Source organism: Battus philenor, unplaced genomic scaffold (assembly GCF_028537555.1).
Source record: "Battus philenor isolate CCGP_79_NKW_IND1 unplaced genomic scaffold, ilBatPhil1.0.hap1 SCAF_26, whole genome shotgun sequence".
In the NCBI taxonomy this organism is placed as follows: Eukaryota; Metazoa; Arthropoda; class Insecta; order Lepidoptera; family Papilionidae; genus Battus; species Battus philenor.
This window is the reverse complement of record NW_027181689.1, coordinates 896504-918816: the sequence shown is the minus strand read 5'-3', so window position 1 is coordinate 918816 and position 22313 is coordinate 896504. Positions and strand designations below refer to the sequence as shown.

The following is a 22313-nucleotide window of genomic DNA, read 5'->3' as shown; positions in this document are numbered from 1 at the left end:
GGATTACTTTGAAGGTGATGAAATTGATTTGAAAGAATAATAAAGAGCTTACATTTTATAAATAAATTCACCTTACTTTTTGATCACAGTGCTATCTTTAATCGAAACAATTTTACTAAAAACAACACGTCCATTACCTTTGATTGGATCTTAATGAAAATTGAGATATATATAGCCATTAGCCACAGTAAAAATATTATACTCAAACATAAAATATGGCAAAACTGTGAAACGTGAGTTTTATTACAAGTGGATACAGCTTTCCAAAAATTAAAAACAATATGAGATCTTTTTAGTGGCCCTTGTATTTGGTGATTTCTCGTTCTACCCTACCATGGTTTATCAGTTACTATTTATACAATTAATAATTTTTAAATGAATATCATTATTGTCATGCTCCTTTTTCATCCTTTAATATCTTCCATTCATTTCTCTTTTTTTCTCTTTATAATATCTTGCATTACTATCCTTACCTTTCCTTTCGTATATTACCTTCTCTACAAGACCCAACATGTACATTTTATTATACTTTTGTTTGTTCGTTTTTCTTTTTTACATATATTTACCTTAGATTAATGTTAACATCATTTTGTTTCCTTATAAAATTATCAAAGCAAATTTTTGGTTTTATTTAAATTATATAATTCATATGTTGACTCTTGTCTTATGTTCTATGACCTTTCTACATAAATAAGAAAAGGACCAATATTTAGCCACTTCCGCACATGCAATTGCAGTCGTGCAACAAAGTGCACCAGCTGCCAGCCCGCTAATAAATGCGCATGCGGCAAACAATGCGAACTACACAACTGCCACCGTCAAATCACTCAACACGTGTTTCACCCCTCCACGGGGCATCTTCAGGAGTTATGTTACACCGATTAGTGCCAAGCACAGAGTCTGACTCTGTGTTTGTTAAAGACGGTGCACGACTACCCCCGCATGTGCGAAAGTGGCTAAATATTGGTCCTTTTTTTACTTAGGATGGACTTCCGCAAGGTAACGCCTGATTCCATTAAATATGGTTCCATTTGTTAATCTATTAGTAAGTGATGAATCATAATGTCTTATAAAAATACATTAGCCAATCATTATTTAATGTCTTCCTTATCTAATTATTGAGTTCGATTTTATTACCATATTCATTAATTTTATTGTAAATAACGACGTAATACGCAAGTAACGATAGAACACTAAAAAAATTAATGATAATTGATTTTTTTTAGTGTTCCGTCGATTTCATTTTCATGTCCATTTCACTTTATTAGGCCTCCTATAAAAACATCTATATATTCACCACGCCTGGTGGGTTTTCGATCGCAGTGTGGTATTATGGTACGCAGAGAACGCTGCTGCCCATCCTCTAGAGATTTGTTTGTGTGGCAATCTATATAATTGCACAAAGTTTGAACTATATAAGATTATATCCCGGGAATCGAACCCGTGACTTATTACCAAGTCTCGGTCTTCTGTTGCTACCACTGCTCAGTGCACTTTGTTGCACGACTACCACTTCATGTGGACTACCACTGTATGTGCAATATTGGTCCTTTTCTTAAATGGAACCATTTTACAGTCACTACCTGGATCTTGGATGGATGCCCATTGCAAAGCATTTGACTCTCCCAAAAATCGTCATGATGTCCGGTTCCGTGTTGCTCGCATTAAGTAACTTCCCGGGATTTTAACTATGTCGATAGTCCCCCTAGTGGGGGGCCTGCCCACTCCACCTCTCCCGGCTCGGGGTCGCCACTCGAAAACCTTTAGCCCGCAAAGGCAATTGGTTGCACTTAGAGGTCATTTTTTTCCTTAAAAATACTGTACGAATCCTCTTATCTGTGCACTCAAGGGCCAGCTTCTTTGTCAGTCGTTACTTCCTCTGAAGTCTTGATGGCTTTCGCAGTGGGACTGATCCCTCGTTTACTACCTATTCCAAATAAAATAGATTTAAGGTACTTTAACAACAATCAACAGCATAGAACGTAAGGAATGGATCATTTAATTCTATTTGTATATAAGATCCCTGGATACTCGGATAAAGTTTTTGGTGTCTGCCATATTTGCTCCTCGGATTTTTTTGATACGAAAGCGTTTTCCATATTTATCCAACGCAAGTTTTGATTGATATCAACATCATATTCCTTCTATGATAAGGCAAACAATTTTTTTTTTATATATACATTTAGACGGTCTTATTTTTAGGGTATAAGAAAATGTCAAAAAAATCGGAACATCGAAGAAGTACTCTATAAGAAAAAAGGTAGGTTTCTTGTATATGACGATCGATATATACACACATATATTTATGAATAATTAATATCTACGTATTACAAAAATCAGTACATTGTAGAGCAATGTTTACCAGGCTTTATGGTGAAATGCCCCACCATAGCCTTTCTCCTTTAGTATTTATAATATAGCTGGTAAGTTTTGAGGTAGTAACATTCGCACTATATATATATATATATATATATATATATATATATATATTAATATATATATATAAATATTTATTTTTACATAAAAGTATTGTGGTTGTGCTGGCAAGTAATACGTAACGTGTGGATGCTACAAGCTTTTACAAGAGAAAAACACAAAGTATACACTCTGAAATACGTTTTATTCATTTGCTTTTTCTATTGAACTGCAATAGTCAATGTCATGTCAACCTTTGACAGTACAAAGTTTATAGTGGCATCAAGTATGTTACACAAAAAATCTATATATTTAAATAAAATTGGTGTGTCCGTCTGCAATATTAAAAAAAAACCCGCTTTTTAATACATCATATGAATATAAATACGGTACATATACCAAAATCATATTTTTTAAAATTTTTGTCCTTCTGTTTGTTCCGGATCTCAAAAATGGCTGCAGCGATATTGACGAAACTTATACTGGGAGGTAGCTGAAGTAAGGAGTAACTTAGGCTACTATTTAGAAAATATCTTAAACTAAAAATAAGTGAAGTCGCAGGCATACCCAGTAATAAACAATTTGTTTTTGTTTTTTTGGTTCCTAAGAATTTTGACAAATTTTAGCATGTAAAGAGTGTATATAAAAAGTATTAATTTTTAAAGAATAAAATATATAAAAATGAATGGTTGTCTGTCTGTACTCGATACATTTAAAAACCAGACATGCAATCGCCGAGAATATTTGACAAATCATGAGGTTAAGAATCGTTGTAGTTATCGTGGTAGTTGTGTAATTCACATTGTTTGCCGCATGCGCATTTGTCAGCGGGCTGGCGTGCGGTGCATTGGCGGAAGTAGCTATACAAAATATTTTATTATTAATTGAATATATATTAAGCAATGACATAAAAATGACAGATTCTGAAATGACTTATAAAGAGAAAATAAATAAACATAATCTATAGATTATTATAGCTAACGCGCTCTTATCAAAATTGATACAATGATAACGACTTTTTATTTAATGGAATCAGGCGTTATTTTGCGGAAGTCCATCCTAAGTAAGAGAAGGACCAATATATAGACATTTCCGCCAATGCAGTAGTAGTCGTGCATTAAAGTGCACCGCCCGCCAATCCGCTGATAAATGCGTATGCGGCAAACAATGCGAATTATACAACTACCATCGCTAAATCACTCAACACGTGTTTCACCTATCCACGGGGCATCTTCAGGAGTAATGTTACACCGATTAGTGCCAAACACAGACTCTGTTGATTTAACGGTGGTAGTTGTGTAATTCGTATTGTTTGCCGCAAAATATTTTATTATTGATTGAATATATATTGTGCAATGATATAAAAATAACAGATTCCAAATTTAAACATTCTGGACTTATCAAGAGAAAATAAATAAACATAATCTGTAGATTATTATAACTAACGCGCTCTTATCAAAATTGATACAATGATAAAGACAGTAGACGCGGCGTGGGGCCCGCCACTAGGTGGACTGGCATCAAAGTCAGGTCGCGGGACATCGCTAGATCTAGATCTAGATCTAGGCAGGTCATGACATTCAAGAACCTTGCAATGGACGACAGCCATCGGCTGAAAAGAAAACCTTTCATGTAGCAACATGTAACTTTATGAACATCTTTAAGAGAACACAACCTTAGGTACAGTACCCGGCGATAAATATATGCACTTCGATATTTGGAAAGAGACAATTCGCTAATTTCGGCTTCGTAGAGCGTTATCTCTGTCGCACGAAACACGACTGACAAAACGTCACATAGGTAGTACGGGACAGAGATAATGCTCTACGAAGCCGAAATTAGCCGATTGTCTCTTTCCAAATATCGAAGTGCTATATTTATCGCCAGGTACTGTAAGGTTAAGGAAGGAAATAAACATTTTATTTTAGGGTGGGGGCCCTAAACTCCCACTAGCTTCGGCGACTCTGAGGCCGACGATGGTTCGACGCGGTCTCGAACCATCGTGATAGCACCACGAGGGTTTCGGGGGTAGCGTATACACGCATACCCCCCGGGACGGGCTATCGAAAAAATAGCACGGCACGAGGGAAGTCCGCGTGGCGATCCCTGAACGGGAGATACCGTGGTCCCCCGTATAGCGCAGAGGGCGACCACCGGGGGGGGGGGGGGTAGAAATTCCACATACCTCTGTCCTCCCCCCAGAGGCAGGGCATCTTGAACACCGGAAGATTTCCCCCACCGAAACGAAAAAAAAGGATACATATATAGGTGGTAAAATTGTTTAATATCTAAAAATGTATTAGTCATGTTATGTAGTAATCATTAAAATGTCATGAAGTCAAATGTGCAAACGCTGAAAATGGGTCATTTGACCCGTTATGGTATGTTTAGTATAGTGTATTTATAATTATGTATATATATTTATCGCTATAAACGATCTACACAATTCAACACATTATAACATTACTTTTGCGCCACCTTATATTTCTTAACAATTTTCTTAAAGATAGGTAGTGACTTAGTTCATTTTATATTCAGCGGTAATGCATTTCAAAGTCGAACGAACTGTGTGGAAAAAGATTTGACAATGAACGAAAAAGGATGCGTCGGCATATTTATCTCAGATTCTCTGATGATCTCAAAGACCTCTCATGTGTAAGATAAGAGGGAGTGAGAGGATTGAAAAGGATATTATAGAGTAGATAAACGACGTGAGTATTCCTGTGAAGCCTACAGGTACGAGTTTGAAGCGAAATTAGAAAACTTGATCATATTTTTGAAATCGGAATATAGAACGAATACAGAAGTTATGAAGGCTTTATTTAGCTGGTTTTCAATGAGTTTTAAAGGTACATGGGTTATATTCTAGTTTTCTTTATATTGCTTCTGTTTTTAGTTCTTCTCGTTTCTCCTATCTTATAGCTATAACAGGTATTTTTTGTGCAATAATTTTTCCATTTAATTTTTATAAACATTCTCTACTCACGTCGTTCACAGTTTCTTCTATTATATCCCCTTTAAAACATTTTCTTAGATTCTCTTTTCTTTCATTCACAATTCTTACACGCATCGCTTCTCTTTTTTCATCACTATCTATAGTTTTACAATTTTCTGTTCATACTCCTGTTCTTTTTTAGATAGTACTTTCCTATCTGATTTTTGGTCAGGACACTAACATGTATTTTTTTTAAATAATTTTTTTCACATACTTTTTTATTTCTTTACTCTTGTTTGATTCGTATATGATTTAACTTTCCTCTTCCATTGTTATATAATTCTCTAGCATTCCTCTCCATACTAATTTCCTTTCATGCATCGCCTTTCTTCTTTCACCTCGTTCCTCGAATGTCACATACTTCAATTGCCCTATGTGTTGTTTAAAGTGTATTCTCCGTCACCAAGACGTTTGTTTTCTGGTCTTGAAGTGTGATATTAGTCGGGACTGTTCTTCTTTTCAGCCAGCAGACCCCCCCCCCCCCCAAAGGTCGCCACCATGACCGGTCCCGCGCTGCCCGCATCAAGCGACTTCAACTATGTCTTCGTTTCATTTAGTAGGTTGGTACTCAAGAACCTTTCGGCGCCCAACGCTATCGGTTGCACGAGTGATGTGTTCCACTCACTACTACTTCAATATTTAATGGAATCAGACGTTACCTCGCGGAAGTCCATCCTAAGCAAGAAAAGGACCAATATCTAGCCACTTCCGCGCATGCATTGGTAGTCATGCAATAAAATACACCGCCCGCCAGCCCGCTGATAAATGCGTATGCGGCAAACAATGCGAATCACACAACTGCCACCGCCGAATCACTCAACACGTGTTTCACCCTTCCACAGGGGCATCTTCAGGAGTTATGTTACACCGATTAGTGCCAAAGAGTCGACACACTTCTATTTCAAACTAGCAACTCTTCGAGTTACGTCGGTGATTTGGTTCGTCTACCGATCTCCTCATTTTTAATTCGATCTCGCAGCAGAACTCCAACCTCCCTCTCCATTGCTCTCTGAGTGACTTTGTGCCCAGTTGGGACTCGCAAGTTAATTGAACAATAACATATGTTGATTCAGCTGTGTTATACACACCCATGACGCACACATCCGCGTCAAAAACATTTACTACGCACACACACACACACATACTTCTACAGAAATATGTAACATATGTATCGTATAGTAAATTTACATATCATCACTGTGCTATGGAATTGGATACCAAATATTCAAGGATTCGGATCCCAAGGTAGTAACAGCTGATACAACCTTATCGCCAGTTGTCTATTTCCAGGACTCAGCCTTAATCTCGATGTTGAGTTAAATAAGGTAAATAGTGTTATTTCTGTGCAATAAATGTTATATTTAAGACCTTACACCAAGTATTATTTCTTTTTTTATTTATTTGACACTAGGCTTCTATTTCATAAGCACACTAGCCTAGTTGCAAACAAAGCTCGCGTCATATTGTTCAAACTTTACCCCCCCCCCCCAATTAAGCTGTCCCTCAGACATAAACTCCTTCTCTAGAAAACCTGTGTAAGACCCGTGTTCGCTTACGCAAGCGTAGTCTTCGCCCGCGCCCCGGCGCACGTACTACAACCCTTACAGACGTTACAGAACCGCTTCACCCGGCTCTCAACCGGCGCCAGGTGGTTCCAACGCAACATCGACCTCCAACTTGACACAAAAAACGCGTGCGATGCACAAAAAACATTCACCACACTTCCTACCGTCCGTTACGTAAACGGCGTTGGCCTCCCGACGCCGCCGCCGCGAACAGCGTGGGCGATCCGTATCCTTTTCTTGCGAGGTAGGATCAGTATCCTTCCTTAAATTGCCGAGTGGTCCACGCTGCCCTCCACACTTAACTCCTCATTCAGTACACTTCAGTAACACTGACCAGACAGGCGCGCTAGCCGCGAGTTCTGTCGGCCGACTGGGTCGCGCTGGGTTTGTGTCTTCGAGGGCTGGCTGGGTGAGCCCCGCTGCTACTATCTCGCGGCCACTACCTGTGTGACTTCCTCCATCTTCCCGCCGAGTGCTGATACGGGTTCGGAAACTCGAATCCTGTAATTTTATATAGTTCACGGACCCCTCCGTTCCGTGAACTCGTTTCCGATGAAGCTGTAAATGCCGCAAGGCTAACAGCAAACTTCACATGAAACAATAGATAATAGTATACATCAAAATGCAGCAAGGAAACACATGTGGATGTGGTATTCTCGCTGTGCGGTGACTTGCGGCGGGTACCGGATTTCTTGGGCTGTGCATATCTATGTCGCGGTCAGCTGCACCAGTCGTTCCAGCTTGCAACATAGCACGCTCCTCTCTTATACTTATATAGCACCTTAGCCTTTGCTTTTATGTGTAATCTTTGGAGAATTTCTATGCCTTGCAGTGGGCGTCTGTAAGCTAAATAATTCCCACAGCATCTATCTACTGATTTGGTTTCATACCTAAATTGGAACTTGATAAGGATCTAGTTACGATAGAGCATCAACCTATTCTACTCCGTGGCCTCGACGTGATTTCCAACTAAGCAGTAAAGTACTACTAACTTTGAGTATGTGAATGGAACAGCCTTAGGAGTAAGAGAGAGTTCTATGTCATATGGCTGCATACTATTCTTTTCTCTATGTTGTTTCTTATTTATTATACATAAATTTACTTCCAAGCGCTATTGAATTGAATTGATTGATCGTCATATCTAATGAATTTGCCAAAGTAGAACTGATACTATCTAAATATATACAGGATAATTGGCAAAGGATTGAATGTACTCTCTATGAACCCTAGCATTTGGAGCGAAATATTTCGGTTGGTACCACATGGTTGACCAACGATGGGACAAAGTCAGGGCGTGGGCAGCGTAATACCGATCACCTTGAAAGCTTGGATGATTACATTGTACAGGTTGATAGGACCTAGATGTGAAAGCGTTTAATGTTTTTGCTTGCAAAATTTTTATATATATTTCTAATCATCCTGTATATGAATATCTGAACGAAGTTTAGTCAGCATATACGAGTCCCTTCTTTGGGTGTGTTATGGTAGTAACATAAAACATTCACGCCGTTTATATAAACAAGGTAGATAAAACGTCGTACTGTTTCGATCCACGTCCATACGTGGACTCTGTTATCGTAAACAGGAAAATTTTTCAACCTCCACTCGCATAGAAGTGACCGCAGTATGATGTCAATTGGTAGGGTGACCACATGTAATGATAGATTTAACAAAAATAAGATAAGAATAGATCTGTTTATTTCACCCTTTCGTCCCGGATGGTACATATGTGTACCACAAATGTGTGAAAACCCCTGGAAACTAAAATAATCGCTCGTTTTCAGTGGAAATTGTACCAGGCCGTTGTTTATGCGTTTTACTTTGAGGTTATGTACAAAAATCGCACGCTGTCTGCATGACTCCAGCTAGTCTAGCGCTAATTTCCACTATCTGCATGTGGTTTTGATGTAAAAAATTTTTGATAAATTTTATGTTTTAGTATTCCGGGACGAAAGGGTAAAATGATTGCACTTGATTTAAATTAACAATTACTGCTTAACCTGGTGATGACGTGGTCTCCCACCTTTGACTTCATTGGGAAGCTCACAATCGTTCAATGAAACTTGAAATCTCGGGATGTTTCGATCGTGTAGAACCCAGAGTTGGGGGACGTTCTGGACATACGCTTACTCCATAGATCTATACTACCAGATGTAAGTGCCTTGTCTCCAATGTCTTCAAACGAATTTTATTAGGTCGTCTATCCATGGATCACCAGGTCTTATTGACCATATATTTTACGCACTATAAGGTTTTGTGTATAAAATTTAGTAATTCGATAAGACCACGTTTCTTTGACATATATCATCACCTGTTACACACATTGGTATACAAACTCAGTTTTTTTTGGTGATTATTTTTAATAATGTCTGTAATTAAGAACACTTAACTCGATACTCTAGTAAAACCTTATAAATGTTGTGTATGAATTTTCTACAATTATTTTTTGTATTAAAAGGGACAAATTAGAACATGTCCCGGAATTATTAAATATATGGTGCGCCTATTCAGTTTGAAAGAACAGGATAACATGGCATAAAGTTATTGTCACCGGATTAATAATATTCGTGCATTACTAACGCTCTGTTTAAATATATTATTAATAGTTTTGTATTCAAAAGGATTACACTGGAAATGTGAGTAAAAATTAATATTACACATAACTTTTATATTGCAGAGTATCACACACATATATGTTTATGCAAGTGGTCATTTACATGTGTTCATGAATCGTCGATTATTTTATCATAAATAATATTTTACCACCGTTTTAGAACGCTGCACTTTTAAGAACTGGAAATTCAACAGTTGCTCATTTATTGAAATGTTATAATTTTTAATATGTACATTATAATATACATCATGTAAATGATTCAACAAATCAAGTTCAACACATTTCGATCAATAAATACCTCCTGAAAATAAGATAAGATTTATTTTATATTTTACTTTTAATATAATATATATAATTCTCGTGTCACGGTGTGCGTGATTGAACTCCTCGGAAACGGCTCGACCGATTTTCGTGAATCTTAGCGCGCATATCAGCCAGGGCAGAGAATCGGACATCTATTTTTCATTAAATGTTAAGGGTGGTCCACCCCTAATTTTTTATAATTTTTAGACAAAATTTTTTGTTTTTATTTTTTTTATAATACAGCATATCAAAATACATGTAACTTTAAATTTTTACCCCTCTTCGATCAACAATTATTTTTATTTGTTAAATAAAAACTTTATTTTTTTCTGCAAAACAACCTTTGCCGGATCAGCTAGTTTAACATGTGTAACTAACAAAAGAAATGGCTTATATATGTTATGGAGCTTTAGTATATATGCGTACACATATATTAATTATGAATTTGTTAACATTGAGATGTATCTTAAAAGTTATTACGTTTTTGACAGTGGCTTTATAACTGGCCAGTTAGAAAATAATATTAAAAAAATACATTTAAAATTCGAAAACAGAATTGTTTACTAATCATTACGTATATTATTCTGGTTAGTTACCATTCTACCGCATACAGACATTTTATTTAATTTATTTATTTGATGTTCTATCGTTTTTTTATTTCTTCAAACACAAATACTTCTCGAGCAGTGGTAACTCAGTGGTAAAGGACTGTGACTTGTGATCATAGATCACAGGTTCGATTCCTGGGATGCAATCTTATGTAATTCATACTTTGTGCATTAATTATATAGGATTGCCATTGCTCTCAAACAAGTTTCTAGAGAACAGGCGGCAATGTTTTCTGCGTACTTATAATAGCACACTGCAATCGCCATCCCGCCTGCCAAGTGTGGCGATTATGGTATATCCCCCATAGATATCTTTGGGCAGTTCTATGCGTAGCAGTTGACGTATATAAGCTGAAACCACGACGTCGATACGATTCTTATATAAAATATTTTTAAAAAATTTCTAGTAAGTAAAATTAAAATTTAAAACAAATATTGCATCGAAGTTGACCGTTAAAGCTATGAAATTATTAATATTTCCATAAAGTATTATATTTTGCAAGTAATATTAAGTTATAATATAATAATATATAAGTTTCGTCATGCCTACATCTGTTGACTTAGAGTAGTTTGTTGGTGGCGGTTGTGTGATTCGCATTGTTTGCCGCATACGCATTTATCAGCGGGCTGGCGGGCGGTGCACTTTGTTGCACGACTACCACTACATGTGCGGGAGTGGCTAAATATTGGTCCTTTTCTTACTTAGTATAAACTGTGTCGAAACGTCTAGAGTGATTAATTAAAAAATGCCGACAAGCACATCGAGGTGCTGTGTTTGACTTTATCATCATCACTTTTTTAGTCCCAGAACGTCCACTGGTGGACATAAACCTCCTCCATAGATTTCAGACAAAACTGGTTGAAATCAATCTGTATCCAGTTATTTTTATAATTTACTTAAATCTGGACGGTACCATGTTTTAAGTTGATGTTATTGTGGTTCAAGAATTTCTCGCCATGGCGCCGGTGTCCCTGAAGATAGTCCAGGGCGGGGGAGCCATCACCAGGACAGTGCTGTTCGATACAGCCATGAGAGTTTCTGATGCCCACGAGATCGTCAGAGAGAAAGTCCTTGTTGACCAGCCTGGAAAAGGTTATTTTTTTTTGTATTTATTTAAAAAGCTGAAATAAATATTACAAATGAATTTTCAAATTGTGTACATTATTAACCAACAAGGCGCTGCGGCGCTCCCTGAGATAGCTAAGAGCATCGTCTTGGACCATCATGGTACAACAATGTTGTGACAGAAGTGGCCAGCCAGCGCGGTGGCGGCAGTTATCAAACGCGAGCGCCCTATGGGCTTCTTTTTAGAACACTTTTTTTTTTCGGTGGGGGAAATCTTCCGGTATTCAAGATGCACTGCCTCTGGGGGGAGGACAGGGGTATGTGGGATTCCTACCCACTAACCCCCCCCCTCCCGTGGTCGCCCTCTGCGCTAAACCGGGGACCGCGGTATCTCCCGGTCAGGGATCGCCACGCGGTCTTCCCTCGCGCCGTGCTATTTTTCGATAGCCCGTCCCGGGGTATGCGTGGATACGCTACCCCCGAAACCTTCGTGGTGCTATCACGATGGTTCGAGACCACGTCGAACCATCGTCCGCCTCAGATTCGCCGAAGCTAGTGGGAGTTTGGGGCCCCCACCCTAAACTCCCGCGACTCCGAAGGCCCCGTTTATGGTAGGGGAGCACCATTTTTTGAATACTTTGTCTCAACTTGAAATAAACCTTATTTCACGTATCGCTTTCGGTTGGTCGCTTAGTATCGCAACAGAGAGGTGATAGAGGAATAAAAACAATGAGTGTTATTCTGCCGTCATAAGAAGAAAGGCCGTAAATAATACTATACTGTAAGCTATACCTACTTATAAAATAGCTTGTTGGAATATGAAAAACTTTCTTGTTACAACGGCAAAGTTAATAGTAGTAGCTGCGAGAGGGGGTGTCAGGCCTAGGGGGCGCCAGGGTTTCATTGCACACGGGCGCTACACGAGCTAAAGCCGCCCATGTTAATAAAAAAACAATTATTCAATACACACATTAAAATTAACTTTGAGTCACTGTTCTTCTACCAACTTGACCAAAAATCTGATACGTAATTTTCACAAGTTAACACCAGGCTTACATGATGAAGACCCTCATTCCAGTGAAGACAAAATATCAATTTCATGATGTGATTATTGAAAAATTTTGCAGATTATGGATTATTCCTTACATCAGCGGATGACGAGCTCACGGGAATCTGGCTGGAAGGTCACCGCACCCTGGACTATTACATGCTGCGAGATGGTGACTCTCTACAGTATCTGTGCAGGACCCGGAATCTAAGAGTCAGGATGTTGGACGGTAATTTAAAGAAGAAACTATATATATAAACATATATTATGAAAGATATATATACACCTATCCCCCGATTTACACGGTACTTGTTTTACACGTTTTCGCTTTTACATGGCTTTCCAAATAAGTTTTTTTTTTGTTTTTATCGCACTCTACTAAATGCTACTGTGATTGAACACGTGCGCTGTGTACACATTTCACGGGGAATCCCGAGCTTATGTGCTGACTTGGCTCAACATGAAGAAGTTTACAAAGATCTTATAAAAAATTCGAAGCAATTGTTAATAACCGATTTTATTACCATCTGTCATTATGTAAATACTTCTGCTTTAAGCATCGAATCGGCACAAATAGCTTCGAGTGATGAAAGTGAATTTGAACCTTCGATTCCGAAAAAAAGAATGAGAGCAATTTCTGACAGTGATAAAGGATAATAAAACACCTTTGGTTATATTTTTGGTTCTTCTGTTTAATGTATTGTAATTAAATAAAATAAAACAGTATTTCCGTAATATATTAAATACTTTAACTTCTCAATGCATTTAATTTTTATTTCTGTGTACACCTAAAAATATTAAAAAAAAATCACAACTGTCAAATAGCATAATTATGCATTTTCTGCAAGCTTTTCGATTTACACGGTTTTGACTTGAAAATTTTTAATTTTCGATTTACACGTTTTCCTCAGGAACGTATCTACCGTGTAAATCGGGGGATAGGTGTATTTAGTTATAGACTCTTCTTTTTTTAAGTCTACCAGTTCGTGGTTGCCACTTGGGAACTAAACAACCATTGGTTGCACAAGCGATGTGTCCTCTGCCATTTCAGACAAGAACTTCGACCTTCGTTGATCTTGATTACAGATAATATTTATGTCAAAAGTAAAGTACACTGTTGGTATACAACAGAGTTCCCCGAACTTTTTTATGTCGTAGACCCCTTGCCATGTTTTTCCGTGTTGAGTAGACCCTGACTTACCTGATATTGATTTCCTGTAAATTTCTAACTGTAGTCTAAGTTTAGTGTTAAAAACTTAAAGTAAAAACACATGTTAATTTATACATTTATTAATTGAATTTAAATTAAAACTAATAAAATAAAATTTTGTATCTGTTATGTAAAATATACGTAACATTAAATAAACTATAAATAAAATAACATAAGCAATAAGTCAATATTTTTAGTGAGAAGGATGAACCTGATGCTTTAATATTAAATTATCAACATTTGGCGTCAATTTCGTAAGGGTTAATCTTAAATCTCCTCGGCTAATGATGTCCAGTCTGTTTCTTTTTTTCTTTAGGAGATTGGTTACAGCGCTGAACCCCCTTTCCACTAGGTATGACGATGGAAAGGAAATTAAAAATTTCCTCGCTATATTACATAATATGGGATAAGTAACGGGTATGTTGTTTTGCAGCCAGAATTGTTGATATCCGTTTTTAAACTGAACCTTAAGTACCAACATCCTACAAGTTACATAATTTTATAAACTTATTTAATATTTTTTTTACTTCATAGGTACTTTTATGAATAATGTAAATGTTTTGATATTATAAGATAGTATGATGTAAGTAAATAGGTACTATCAGTGTATGTGTTGAGATCCACTATCGTGGACCCCCATTTTCCCTTGCAGGTTGTCATAGACCCCTAGGGGTCGATATAGACCACTTTGGGAATTACTAGTATACAACATATAAAATATACATATCCAGTAGACGCAGCGCGGATAGCACCACATTAGGTGGACAGAAGTAAAGATTCTGGAATGCTGCAGCGTGCAGCTCAAAACCAATTATTGCAGTGATTTTTTGGAGAAGAATATGCCAATGTCCTGTCATATACAGATGTTTAATGATTCCTTTTATTACCTTGAGCAAGATAAAACATTCCATCCCTTCATTATCTAGACTCCTAATGAGTTAAATAATATAAATGAAAAATTAAAATTAATTTGATTTGAATTGTCACAGGAACGGAGAAGACTATGCTGATAGATGAAACAAAATGCGTAGGTGATCTTATGATGGTGATATGTGATAAGATCGGCATCACCAATTATGACGAGTATGGCTTGGTGAGTTTTGACGAGTATTTTATCATCTTTTTTATTATTTACAAATCTATCTCCTTAGGAAAGTGTCCATCTATAACAAAGATTTATTTATTTAATATTCTTTATTGTACACGCTATGATACATTTAAATAGTTTCATGATAATAAACAAAAGTACAACGGGCGGTCTTATCACACGAGGCAATATCTTACAGACAACCATAGTATGGAAACAGTAGATGTATAAATAATGGGTAGTTAACGTGTACAAAACATACATATATACAAACATATATTCATAAACATACATTTAGTGACTACAAAAAAATAAGCAAGAAATGTATATGTGGGTAATATGTCCAGCTGTGGAAATGCTGCGACCTATATTGATGAAGAATAAAACTCAAGGGCTTCAACCCGGGCTGCATTCCGGACTTTTTCCGTTAATTTTTTATCGAGAAAAAAATCGATAAATTAGCAGATGCACCAATACTTCGCTTTGCGTCGTTTCGTTTTGCGTTTTTTTCGAAGTTGCGTCGCTGCTTAATTAGTACTAACTTTCACTGTACGTCGTTAGATTTTCAAGGTTGCGTTGTTTCTAATTATTATTAGGTTGTATTTAATTATTTTTTTTAAAAAATTTTTTATAGGATGGCAACACTTGTTTCTAATTGCGCCATGCCATCAAAACTCGGGGATTCCCTTTCTAACTAAAAATCAACGCAATTTTAATACAGTTTTATTTTCACCTTTTTTTGCTAATTTTAAGAGTTTAGTTTCAATAACGTAGTGCGTTGTGGTTTTTTTTCTAGTTACAAAAAAAGTAAATATTATTCCAAATTATTTATTGGCAGAGTAATATTATTTTTGTTTTTTAAATTTTTACTTTGTTCAATTTTCTTTTTAAAAAGTAGTAATTTCGTAACCCTGAAAACTATCTTCGATCTTTACATGGTTTGCTATAGAAAATCTTAATTCAGATTGAAGTATTGGTGTATATTAAAAACAACACTTCTTTTTCTTCCCAAAAAGTCTGTTAAGGTAATAAATTAAAACATATGTCCATATTACTACAGTGAACAATATTTTACAACCTTTTTTTTCTGCTACGCTTCACCTTAGTAACTACCTTTTATAAATAATTTTTAAATCAAAGCGAAAGGGTTATTTATGTCGAGTCCTCTTTCGAATTGTCCTCCTTAACAGTCATTTCCCACCTGTGGGATGTGGGTTCTATGTCGGGAAACATTGGTCCAACGGTTCACAAAATATAAAACATATCTTTTGAACCATTGTTTAAAATAAACGACTGTAGCAAACATTTATTCTTTCTATACTCGTATACACCTTACTACCTTTCTAAATATATCGCTATTATTATATGAAATGAAATGAAATATTTTTTATTTGCGTAAACATGATAAAAGGTTGTTACAATTATATATACATAAGTATCACATGTTTAGCTAGTATCGGCATGCAAAAGTAACTAGGTATTATACCTGTTTTAAAACAATTCTACTTATAACTACCAACTTACATTACGTATTTATTCTATTCAATATCATCTAAAAAATCCTTAACAGTATTGTAGCATTTATCTATTAACCATATACTTAAATTATGTAAGAATAGCCTTTGTGTTGTTGTTATTTTCCTTATATGCAATGGTATTTTATTTTATATGATAATGGATATCACATAGCAGTTTTTCTTATATTGGAATGTTCTACAAGATGACTTTACTAATGCTGTAATATATCTCTCTCTTAATCTGAGATTTTGAATTTGTTTAGTAAAATAAACAAGATATAATAAACTATATATAAATAAACTAGACAGGGGGAATATAAAACCATATCACATATAGTAAACACCTTTGTATGGTAAAAACTTTGATTTCAATTTATCATGATATAGCACTGGCAGGTTTGTAAGGTTGTTTCCACTGTAAAGAACCTTTTAAGAAACTTGATAGCTAATCAATTAATGTCAATTCTTTATTAAGTTAGTTTTAACATGACATTCAATCATCAATCTTAACTTATATAATTTATTCTAATTTTAAATAAATTTATTCTTTTTTTAAAAATTCGATTCAGTCATTTATTAACAAACTTTTTATGATATTATTTCTGCAGGAGTAGTGGTAGCGCAGTGGCAATGGACTGAGAATTGCGATCGTTAGTCCTGGGTTCGATTCCTGAGATACAGTCTAATATAATTCACAATTTGTTCATTAATTATATAGGATTCCCACTGCTCATAAAGTTTCCAGAGATATCTATCGTCAACCTTTGAACAACCCTTCAAAGTCAAAATTAAAATATCTTTTTTATATAAGATCATTACATTCAATTATAATGGTCAGCTTAAAATTATGTTTATTTCACCTCCAAATCCGCAATCTACAACTAAAAATATTAACCAAAAAAAATCCTTTCCTAAAAACTCGTTTTTAAACATCATATTGAACATACTCTGAAATAGTGTTATATGTCTTTTGACAGTAATTGCGGGTAATTAGTTTCCTTAATATAGTAATAGATTTACTAGTTGTACCCTAGTGGAGAACTGTGACTTGCGATAATAGGTCGCAGATTCAATTATCGGGATTGCCACTACTCATAAATAAGTTTCCAGAGACATGCAACAGCGTGTTCTGCTTACCATAGCAACACACTGCGATAGCCAATATGCCTGCTAAACGTGGCGATTATGGTACATCCCCCATAGATATGTTTGTGGAAGTCCTATGTCTTGCAGTGAATGTCTAAGGGTTAATTTAATAAAACAAAATAAATATTAAATTCTAATATATGACAAATCTTATATTTAACGGAATCAGGCGTTACCTCGCGGAAGTCCATCCTAAGTAAAAAAAGAACTTAATCCAAATGCCGTAGCATACAGCATTTATATATAGCATATAGCATTTATCAGCGGGCTGGCGGGCGGTGCACTTTGTTGTACGACTACCATTACATGTGCGGAAGTGGCTAAATATTGGTCCATTTCTTACTTGGAGAGATCTGTTGTAGTTAGTAGCGATCCGAACCAAGGCTTCTGAGGCTCTTCAAGTTTTACTACCTTACACGTGCCCAAACGTGATCTACTTCCTGCTTCTCATGCCTGGAAGCTAATAAGAACAGCCTTAACCAAAAAAAACAAGTAGTTATTTCAAAGGAAGAACTGAACCACATGCAGTGGTAGTCTTGACTCTGTGTTTGGCACTAATCGGTGTAACATAACTCCTGAAGATGCCCCGTGGAGGGGTGAAACACGTGTTGAGTGATTTGGCGGTGGCGGTTGTGTGATTCGCATTGTTTGCCGCATACTCATTTATCAGCGGGCAGGCGGGCGGTGCATTTTTATTGCACGACTACCACTGCATGTGCGGAAGTGGCTAAATATTGGTCCTTTTCTTAATCTTATATTTATCAGTAGAGTAGTAATCTGAGGTAATATATTAAGTGTATACTTAACTTATAGAATAATAAATTTAATTCTAGTGTTTCGAGGATGAAGATGAACAGACACAAGAAGAGAAGCCAGCCTCGGGAACTCTTACGCTGAAGAGGAAGCATCAGACGAGGGAGAAGGATGCCAAGTTGGAACAGCTCAGCAAGAAGCTTAAAACAGATGACAATGGTAAAAATATGCTAAAAACATGTTTATGTGCGGTGGAGAGGGTACGCCTAGAAGAAAACTGATTAATCACAAAAAAGATTACGAGTAGCTATAAAAATATTTTTCTCAACAAAATTAAAAAGTATTCCTTTAATGCGTTCAATAGGAAATGTAGAAAATAGTGTAGTTAGTCTTAAAGGCTGAAATGGGTTCGGCATGAACATAAACTGCAAGTTCGTCACTCACCTTCGGTTTGATGATGATAAAGTCGTTATTACTATGACCATGGAGGACCTGGGTACCACTACCACTGCATGTGCGGAAGTGGCTAAATATTGGTCCTTTTCTTACTTAATAATTCTATTCTAACCAAAGAACTACCATTTTGTTTCCTAAATACAAATTGTTATAAATTGTTTTAGTCATTACATTAATATTAGTTATAAATTTTTAATGTACGTACATAGTGTATTTACAAGGCATCGTGAAAAACTGACTGTACCTAAGTTTCGACTGCAAAAAGTCTCTGATTTATTTGTAATAAACGGAATCAGATGTTTTAATAAAATGCCGCATAACATTTTTGGACCACCATTAATAAAATTAAATATGCTTATTATTCAATAAACGAATAATTAAATGAAAAGAATCCTTGGCAGTGACGTCGCCTGATTATTTTGATTTCATTTAGGCTATATCTGATAAAATGTATATGTATAAATCTGTATTATTAAACTTTATTAAAAGATGTTTCGTTGTGGAGTTTCTTCCTGCTTCTTCTCCACAACTATAACACCTTGCGAAGCAGAGTATAGTCAATAAATAAATAGATAATAAGTTGACAATCAATAAGATTTCTGTTAAGTACTAATGTTAAATAAATGTATTTGATCTTTATCTTATCAGTGGAGTGGCTTGCACAGCAGAAGACACTCCGTGAGATGGGCGTGGACCCCAAGAAAACCTTATTACTAAAGCGAAGGTTGTTTTACTCGGACCGGAATGTTGACTCGAGGGACCCTGTGCAGCTAAATCTGCTATACGTGCAGACCCGCGACGCTATATTGGATGGACGGCAAGTGCTGACAGAAGATAAAGGTAAGAATATTGTATGAATAAAGAAGAGTGAATGAAATATCATGTGACGTGTGAAAGAAGATATTGGAAATAAGAAAAGACGTTGCAAAATAGTTAAAAGAAATAGTAGATCCTGTCCAACGAAAAGATAGGGGGTAACACAGCTACCTAAAAACAGGAGCAAGTATACGCCTGTGAGAAGAACTAAAGTTATAAGATTATAGTCAGGGGAATTCCCTGAATGTAGGCAGTTTAAAACCAGTCATCTTGTAGATCTTTTGGGGCGGCATATGACTTGCAGCGGGCGGCTATAGGCTGGTAAAATGATTGCTACAATTTCTTTCATTCTTTTCCGTGTTTAAAACGTAACTTTTCTGGTTAAAATTTAACAAAACTATAGACCTAATAAGACAATAGTTACCGTGGTATAACGGAGTATGAATTATGCCAGCTACTGTCTTTAAGTAAGTTACGAGTAACTTATGGCAGTTAAACGTGGAAATGAATTTTTGCGATTTTAACTTGTTAAATTGTGATTTTAATTGTTCAATTACACTTATATGTGTTTAATAAATGTCCAATTGTATTTTTGATATACAGCTGTAGAGTTCGCCGGAATCCAGTGCCAGGTCCAGTACGGAGACTTCCAGGAGGAGAAGCATAAACCAGGCTTTATTGAAAAGTGAGTTACAGACAGACAAGTATTGATGCAGTAGTAGGAATAGGCAGTTATACCAGATAGGAATAGAATACACGAATCATCTTAGACAAGCAGGGGTGGGCAACCTTTTTAATCAACGTGCCAATTTATCATTTTAATTTTTTTTAGCGGGCTGCATGTAATGTAACATATTATTAATATACAAAACTTTATTTTTAATAAACATTAGAATATCTAAAGATATAAATTTTAATGTAAAATAAAAATAAACAAGATATGAACTGAATAACGAATATGGAATATTTTAGGGAGAAATTTTGCAACGTTTCTATTACATGTGTAAATATAATACGTATGCAGCTTTCTAATCGTGCGTCACTTAGTGTTGATGAGAAAGAAACTTCTAGGAAGATGGTAAATTAGAGCATTAAAAGAAATAAACAAGTTGGGAAACAAAAACGAAATGTGATCAATTAAAATTGTGGTGCACCGTAAAGAAAAATAAGATTTAATTTTATTTAATGTAAAAAATATAGAACATATAAATAAAAACCATAGAAATAAAATATTAGATGTAAACCTGTAGTATTCTGGAGGGAAGTCTACGAAAGTATGGCGATATAGGGTAAAAACAGAATATAAGAGATTGTGTTGAATAAAAGAAGAAGGTGCAAAATAGATGAGAATGAGAAAAATATACCACGATAAGAGAAGTACCGGTCCTCAAAACAGAAAGGCCGATAATAAATAAATAAATTGGATAAATTAAATAAATATTGGATTTGATTTTCTGCAGCATGAAGGAGTTTCTACCGGAGCAGTACGCTGGCTCTTGGGGTATAGACAGGAAGGTGCTGAAGGAACACAGCAAGCATAAAGGCTTGAGTCCTCTAGAAGCGAAGCACCTTTACACCAGGAATGCCAGAGAGCTGCCTACTTATGGCGTCACCTTCTTCTTGGTCAAGGTTGGTACTCTTTTAGCCATTTTAGTCAATTTTTTTTAATTGATATATTTCTAGAGCTGTTATTATATGTGAAGCATTTGGAAATTTAAAATTATTCTCGGAATTAATAGTTTTTATTTATTTTATTTATAACTGCGAACTTAATGTCGAAAGCATTCTCTACCAGTTAACCCTGTATGCAGTGAAGAGATAAATTAATAAAGGTAGGTAAAACAAGATAATACCATAAAACGCGAAAAACAAAATAACACAGAAACCTACTTAATATAATTATATATTAATATACCAATATATATGTAAATATCTATCCATAATCGCGATGATCCCATCTGTTTGTCAAGCTGTCGAACCTTCGCTTTTAATGCGCAGCGATTTCCGACCATCCTAATATCGAGGGGGAGCGCGTTTCAGCGAAGAATAGGTTGTATTGCGAAGGAGTGAGTAAAGTCGGTACTATGGGGGGACATCTAAATAGACGATTGCTCAAGGAGCCAAGTGTTTTCCCGTGTGTACTGGCTACAAACTGGATTTAAGATGATAAGGCAGGTGAAGCAGCCATTTTAGCTGAGAACGGTAGTATCACGTCTAATAAAAAGGGGTGATATGGTTACCTCTAAACTATATTTTTGAGGGTGTCTTATGTAACATAGTCTTATTTACTATTTACTATGTATTGCACTTTCCCATTGCTTTATAGTTATGAACGGTATATATATGTGACAATAAAAGAAGATTATTCTTCTTCCATATATTCAGGAACAGCAGAAGGGAAAGAAAAAGTTGGTACCACGTTTGCTGGGCATCAACGCGGAATCTATTCTGCGCCTCGATGAAGTCACCAAGGAGATTCTTCAGGTTTGGATGTTAACACAGGTGAAGACCTTCCGTGCTGGCAAAGAGACTTTCTCCCTTGACTTTGGTGACTATAGGTGAGTATCTTCTTTTGTTCTTCTAGAATTATGTTCTGTTAAGTGTCTGATGACATAGTTAAGACACAAAAAGTCGCTTGATACGGCAGCGGCCTTTGGGGGGAGGCCTGTGCTTTGCAGTGGGAGTGTCGGTCAGAAATGATGATAATGAAAGTG

At 36.1% G+C, this 22313-nt stretch overlaps 1 protein-coding gene across 1 annotated transcript; it reads left to right on the top strand.

The window, feature by feature from the left end:
• Nucleotides 1-11457: 11457 nt before the first annotated feature.
• On the top strand, nucleotides 11458-21792 carry LOC137925122 (talin-2-like). Its single transcript, XM_068768505.1, has 8 exons — nucleotides 11458-11593; nucleotides 12694-12843; nucleotides 14814-14917; nucleotides 18408-18546; nucleotides 19432-19623; nucleotides 20203-20284; nucleotides 21060-21228; nucleotides 21763-21792. Exons 1-8 carry the CDS (start codon nucleotides 11458-11460, stop codon nucleotides 21790-21792), a joined length of 1002 nt encoding a protein of 333 aa, XP_068624606.1.
• Nucleotides 21793-22313: the final 521 nt, after the last annotated feature.

Coding starts and splice junctions, on each gene's coding strand:
- LOC137925122 (XM_068768505.1), top strand. CDS start 11,458: ATGGCGCCGGTGTCCCTGAAGATAGTCCAGGGCGGGGGAGCCATCACC. Junction 11,594..12,693: donor TGTTGACCAGCCTGGAAAAG/GTTATTTTTTTT, acceptor AAAATTTTGCAG/ATTATGGATTATTCCTTACA. Junction 19,624..20,202: donor AGTGCTGACAGAAGATAAAG/GTAAGAATATTG, acceptor TTTGATATACAG/CTGTAGAGTTCGCCGGAATC.